This window comes from Nicotiana sylvestris, chromosome 6, assembly GCF_000393655.2.
Source record: "Nicotiana sylvestris chromosome 6, ASM39365v2, whole genome shotgun sequence".
Taxonomy (NCBI): Eukaryota; Viridiplantae; Streptophyta; class Magnoliopsida; order Solanales; family Solanaceae; genus Nicotiana; species Nicotiana sylvestris.
This window is the reverse complement of record NC_091062.1, coordinates 166,802,795-166,809,972: the sequence shown is the minus strand read 5'-3', so window position 1 is coordinate 166,809,972 and position 7,178 is coordinate 166,802,795. Positions and strand designations below refer to the sequence as shown.

At 38.9% G+C, this 7,178-nt stretch overlaps 1 protein-coding gene across 1 annotated transcript; it reads left to right on the top strand.

The window, feature by feature from the left end:
- Nucleotides 1-1,128: 1,128 nt before the first annotated feature.
- Nucleotides 1,129-2,199, top strand: LOC138871631 (uncharacterized). The gene is made up of 2 exons (XM_070149523.1): nt 1,129-1,424; nt 1,560-2,199. Exons 1-2 carry the CDS (start codon nt 1,129-1,131, stop codon nt 2,197-2,199), a joined length of 936 nt encoding a protein of 311 aa, XP_070005624.1.
- The last annotated feature ends 4,979 nt before the right edge of the window (nt 2,200-7,178 follow it).

Here is a 7,178-nt window from a genome sequence, read left to right as displayed (position 1 = left end):
AGAATCCTTAGGGAGTATGCTAGACCTGATCGCTTCAACTGTGAATCTAGTGTCAGGAAGCCCCCAGTGGCAGCCAACAACTTTGAAATTAGGACCGACCTGATTCAGACAATTCACCAATCTTGTATCTTCACTGGTGATACAAGTGAAGACCCGCATAATCATTTAATTGATTTTCTAGAACTTGTAAAAACTGCTATATATAATGGAGTACCTCTTGAAGCTATCAAGTTAAGGCTATTTCCTTTTTCTTTAAAAGGTGATGCCAAGACTTGGTTGCAAAGTTTGCCTCAAGGGTCCATTACGACATGGGACCAAATGACTCAAAAGTTTTTAAACAAATATTTTTTCCCTGCTAAAACAACAAAGTTAAGACAAGACATATCTAATTTCTTGCAGACTGACACTGAGTCAGTTTATCAAGCTTGGGAAATATTAAAAGCAATGTTAAGAAAATTCTCACACCATGATATTCCTGAACATATGCAATTGTACATTTTCTATCACGGGTTAAAATCTTCTACTAGAAATGTGATAGATGCAGCTGCAGGAGGTTCTGTAATGGGAAAAACCACAGAGGAAGCGTCGCAACTGTTGAATGAAATTTCAGAGAATGCTATCCAATGGACATCTGAGTGTGTAATCATTAAAAAGGTTGCTACGGTAAATCAGGTTGATGCTTTTAATACACTAACACAACAGGTTGTTTCTTTGGCACAAAAGTTTGAATCTTTTCAGGTGAATACACAACAATCAAACCAATCTGAGGCTTGTGACATGAGTGGAGGAAACCACCAGAACCATGAATGTCAAGCAACCAATCAAACGGATGAACAAGTTAATTTCATCAGTTACAAGTCACATCTTTTTGGGAGTCCAATGGCACAGAAGCATCCAGGATTTCAGTGGAGTAACCTAAATGGTGCAGAAAACTCTTAAAGCTTCCAGAAACAACAGGTACAGGGTCCGCCGGGATACCAAAGTCAAAATCGTGGGCAGCCGAGTTACGGACCTTATTAGCAAGCAGGACCATATCAACAAACAGGGTCATACCAGCAGAGGCCCCAACAAGATCATCCAAGTCTTGATGACCTTTTGTACAAGTATATTAAGGTCACTGATGAAAAGATGGAAACCCAAAACTCATCCCTCAAAAATCTGAAAATTCAGTTAAGCCAATTGGCAGCTCTTGTGTCAGAAAAAATTCAGGGTCCCTTACCAAGCAATATAGAGAAAAATCCAAAGGGGCACCTTAAGGCCATCACTTTATGGTCAGGTAAGGAACTTGATGAACCTTATGCAGACAGACAAGAAAAGAACCAGACAAAACAACAGGTAGACAAGAGTAATAATTTTGAAAAACCATCTGAACCATCAAAGGAAAAAGAAATAAAGAATAAGGAAGAAAAAATTTCTGAAAAATGGTTGCCCCACCAGTGACAATTCCTTTTCCACAAATTTTTGAAAATCTTAAAAAAAATTCATATTAATATTCCTTTTACTGATGCTTTGTTGCAAATGTCTTCATATGCTAAATTTTTAAAATAAATTTGTTCAAGTAAAAAGAAATTGGAAGAAGTTTCTGTGGTAATACTTACTGAAAAATGCAGTGCTATACTTCAAAATAAGCTACCACAAAAACTTGGTGATCCTGGCAGTTTTATCATTCCATGCACTTTGGGAGGTGTATATTTTGAAAAGGCACTTTGCGATTCTGGAGCTTCAATAAATTTGATGCCATTTTCTATCTTTAGAAAATTGGATCTTGGTAAAATGAAGGACATACGTGTTTCTCTTCATTTTGCAGATCAAAGTACTAAGAAACCTAAGGGAATAATTGAAAATGTGCTTGTTAGAGTAGATAAGTTTGTTTTCCCTGTAGATTTTATAGTACTTGAAATGAAAGAATGTCCTGATGAACCGATAATTTTGGGTAGACAATTTCTTGCTACAGGAAGAGCAATCATAGATGTTCATCAAGGACAACTAATCTTGAGAGTAGATGAAGAAAGAGTCATTTTTTATATGCAAAAGATACTAAGATTTTCAGGAAATGAGGCATCATCTTCATGCTTTTCTATTGACATGATTAGTGATCTTGCAGATGAATTCAAAGATGATCAATTAATTTCAGACTCAATAAAAAGATGTTTGACCAAATCAGGCACCACACAAGATGATGATCCCATAATTAAGTGAGAAGCTGAAATACTGGAAAAAGATTCTGAGGATAAGGAGATGCAGTCAGAAGAAGTTCAACCAAAAATTGAACTCAAAGTTCTTCCCTCTCATTTAAAATATGTTTATCTTGAGCAAGAATTATTTCTAGTAATTGTCACGACCCCAATCCCGGTCGTGATGGCGCCCAACACGATGCTAGGCAAGCCCGACCAATTACCACTCACAATCCCTTCTTATTAGAATTCATTACCAATTTTCAGAAATAGATACCAATTTAATATAAGTAGAAGTCTGAAATAAAAGATTGAAATATGTGGAAGGCCATAATGAAATCTCTACAAATGCCCAATGATCTGGTGTCACAAGTCTGAGCCTCTAATACAAGGTTTCAACAGCCTAATGCAGAAATATGTCTAAAATACGGAATAGTAAAGAAAGATAGAGGGAGAAATCGGGTATGCGGACGCCATGCAGCTACCTCGATAACTCCGATGAAAAACTGAACGGCAGGAAAGCTCGCTCTACACCTCAGGGACACCTGTACCTGCACACACGGTGCAGGGAGTAATGTGAGTACTCCAATCCAGTGAGTAATAACAATAAATAATGGCTGACGATATGAAATCACGTAAAGGCACTAAGCAGTTCTATATCAAAGCAGTAAAACCATTTAAAGAGCAAGTAGTAAAGAAAATTGATTGAAACTCTTTGAACCAGGTGAAAACAGGTAATTTGACAGGCATTAATCCAGTATAAATTTGCTCCTCGAGCATTTCTGTTCATTTACTTACTTCTTACCCTCAATACTCAATTCATATACTTCTCACAATAACCGAAATCGAAACATATATATATATCGCTGCGGCGTATAGCCTGATCTGTATATCGCTATGGTGCACAGTCCGATTCATAATAATAATAGTTAACTATGCTCACTGGGGGTGTGTAGACTCCGGAGGGGCTCCTACAGCCCAAGCGCTATATTGCTGTAGCGTGCAGCCCAATCCATATATATATATTTACATATTCGTCGTGGCGCGTAGCCCGGTCCATATAAGTATTTGATGCGGCGTGCAGCCCGATCCAATATATGTATTTGCATATTTGTTGCGGCGCGCAGCCCGGTCCATATAAGTATTTGTTGCGGCGTGCAGCCCGATCCAATATATGTATTTGCTGCGGCGTGCAGCCCGATCCAATATCATATATAATATCCTCACTATTGGGTCCTCAACCCCTCTCAGTCATTATAATCACAGCCTCTTGGGCACAATAATATAAGGTAGGGATCTCAGCCCACATATTTCTCTCATTTATGGTTAACATTTCATAACCCGGTTCATATCATTTTTAAACAATTAGAAACATGACTGAGGATATGATTTTTAGCAAATAAGTGAGGAAAACCAGTCAAAAATCCCATAAGGGTTCTACAGGTCGACACAAGGCCCCAAACATGGCAACTAGCCCAAGTCAGGATGACAATGCATAAGTCTCAGTCAAAATGTAGTGAAAATATCAGTTGGGATGGACCAAGTCACAATCCCCAGTAGCAATGAACCCCACGCTCATCACGCAACGTGTGTCTCATCTCAGTATAGCACTACGCTGTGCAAAATCCAGGGTTTCAAACCCTCATGACATCATTTAAAATTATTACTCACCTCAAACTGGCCAAAGCTCTAGCTCGCTATGCCCTTGCCTCTCAAATTGGCCTCCTCGCACGTCGAATCTGACCAAAATCAAACATGTCACATTATGCTAAAGAAACAATACCCAATCGAAAACAATCGAAAAATATCAAAACTCTCGAAATTGGCAAAACCCGAGCCCCGGACCCACTTCTCGAAATTCAGAAATTTTTACATCAACGGGTTCCTTATCTCCCCTTGAGTTCATACATACCAAAAGATCTCAAATCCTACCTCAAATGGTCTTCCAAATCCCCAATCAAAATCTCAAAATCCCAAGCCCTATTTCTTCCATTTTTAGCAAGAATTCAATGATTTTCTAGGTGGATTTCATAATATAAATGAGTTTTAGGTCCGAAATTCTTACCTCCAAACATTTCTCCTTGAATCCCTCTTCAATATCCTTCAAAAAGCTCTCAAAATGATTAACTATGGCTGAAAAATGGACCCAAATCGCGGACAAGAGCACTTAAAAACATTCTGCCCAGGCTTCACCGAGGTGTACCTTGCGTTGTGCAAGTTGTACATCCTCTTACCATTTTCCCTGTTGTACACCTTATGTTAAAATGCCTATAACTCCTTGTGGAAATATTCAAATGACAAACGGTTTAAATATTTAAAAACTAGACTCAAAGATATTTAATTTGATAGGTTGTACACCATATAAATCTTTATATATTCCGAGATATGAGCTTCTAAAGTGCATCAGAAAATTCTGTCAAAACTGATCCACCAGCCATATTCGATTCACCATAACTTTCTGATATAATATCTAAATCATGAATGATTTAACTTTCTGGAAACTAGAATTCAAGAGCTACAACTTTCGTGTTTTGCACCTTTTCGAATTCCTTATATATTTCAAGATATGAGCTTCGAAACAGGACTCCTCGCACCAGAAATTTTCTGGTGCACAGCTGAAGCTAAACAAAAATCTACAACTTTTCCAAAGATGAAATAATCCGTTTAACCACCCGAAACTCACCCGAGGCCACTGGGACCTCAACCAAAAGCACCAACACATCCTAAAACATCATCCAAACTTGTTCCAATCATCAAAACACCTCAATTAACACCAAAACCATCAAATTACATCGAATTCAAGCCTAAGTTCTTCTAAAACTTCCAAAACACGCATTCGATCAGAAACCCAACCCAACCACGTCCGAATTACCTAAAATTTTGCACACACATCCCAAATCACCTAACTAAGCTGCAACAACTCTCGAAATTCCATTCCGACTCCCGGATCAAAATCTTGCCTATCAACCGGAAATCGCCAAAATACTAACTTCGCCAATTCCAGCCAAATTCTACATCGGACCTCCAAAACCACTTCCGATCACACTCCTAAGTCACAAATTACCTCCCGGAGCTAACCGAACCATCGGAATTCACATCCGAGCCCTCTAACTCATAAGTCAACGTCTGGTTGACTTTTCCAACTTAAGCCTTCTTAAAAGAGACTAAGTGTCTCATTTCCTACCAAAACCACTCCAAATTAACTTGATCATACAAGATACGGATAACAAAGCATGAAGAAACATAAAATGGGGAAAACGGGGAGGTAACTCATGAGACGACGGGCCGGGTCGTCACAGTAATTATTTCATCTTTTTTGACTGCAGAACAAGAAAAATGACTTATTCAAGTCTTAAAAGCACACAAAGGAGCTTTAGGGTGGACTGTAAAGGATATCAAAGGGATTAGTCCAGCAATTTGTACGCATAGAATCCTCATGGAAGATAGCTACAAGCCAATAATCCAACCCCAAAGGAGATTGAATCCTGCAATGTAGAAAGTGGTGAAAAAGGAGATTGTCAAGCTTCTAGCGGCAGGTATTATTTACCCAATTTTAGATAGCCCTTGGGTAAGTCCAGTTCAGGTAGTACCAAAGAAAGGAGGTATGACAGTTATAAAGAATGAATATAATGAAATCATACCTAGGAGGACTGTTATAGGATGGAGAGTCTGTATTGATTATAGACGTCTCAATGATGCTACCAGAAAAGATCATTTTCCTTTACCAATTATTGATCAAATGTTACAAAGAAATGCAGGATATGGTTTTTACTATTTTCTTGATGGCTATTCAGGGTATAACCAAATATCAATTGCACCCGAAGATCATATAAGACAACTTTCACATGTCCTCATGGAACATATGCATACAAGAGAATGCCATTTGGTCTGTGCAATGCCCCTGCTACATTTTAGCGTTGCATGTCAGCAATTTTTTCTGACATGGCTGAAAAATTTCTTGAAATTTTTCTGGATGATTTCACACTCTTTGGCAAATCATTTGAAGATTGTCTTTACCACTTGACTTTAGTTATTAAGAGATGTGAAAAGACAAACTTGATTCTTGTCACGACCCGGATTTTCCACCCTCGGGAGTCACGATGGCTCCTACTAATGTGAGCTAGGCAAGCCAACCCTTAACTGCTTACTTCATTAACAAATCACTTCTTTTAACAATTATCAGTGATAGAATGAAAACAACAGAATTAAATAATTATACGGAAAACATAAATTAAATAAATTGGCAATAATGCGGAAATCAACATATGCCTCTACCCAAGAACTGGTGTCACATTACTCACGAACTTCTAAGAGTACTAAATACAACCATTTGAAAGAAAAATATAAACCGTTTGTCTCGAATATATGAGATAACAGACTGGAATAAAGATAGAGGAGACGCCGGACGCCTGCAAGGCTACCTCGGTGTCTCACTGGACTGAAGGCTGGCTCCCGCGCTACTACTGCTGACCAAGACCTGGATCTATGCAAAAGAGCACAGAGTGTAAGATCAGTACAATCAACCCCATGTGCTGGTAAGTGTCTGGCCTAACCCCGACGAGGTAGTGACGAGGCTAGGACCAGACTCCAGATAAACCTGTGCAGTTATATACTATATGGCGGAAAAAGTAAACAGATAATAAGCAACCAAGGCTCGGGAAGGGGAACATGCTCCGGGGGTAGCAGATAAAACAGAATATCAAAGAATAATAAGGAAACTACAATTTAACTTCTAACACGGATAAAGAGAAATAAGGCAACTTTCACTTTCTGTTTCATCTTGTTGCAGACGTGCAACCCGATCCCAATTCTCATATCTTGTGGTAGGCGTACCACCCGCTCCCATTTCATTGTATCTCGTGGTAGGCGTACCACCCTCTCCCATTTCATTATATCTCGTGGTAGGCGTACCACCCGCTCCCATTTCATTATATCTTGTAGTAGGCGTACCACCCGCTCCCATTTCATCATATATTGTGGTAGGCGTACCACCCGCTCCCATTT

Bases quoted from the DNA above. Each gene is read 5' to 3' on its own strand.
- LOC138871631 (XM_070149523.1), top strand. From the start codon at position 1,129: ATGGAAACCCAAAACTCATCCCTCAAAAATCTGAAAATTCAGTTAAGC. The intron at 1,425-1,559 runs GTTGCCCCACCA...AATTTGTTCAAG, and splicing joins GAAAAAATTTCTGAAAAATG to TAAAAAGAAATTGGAAGAAG.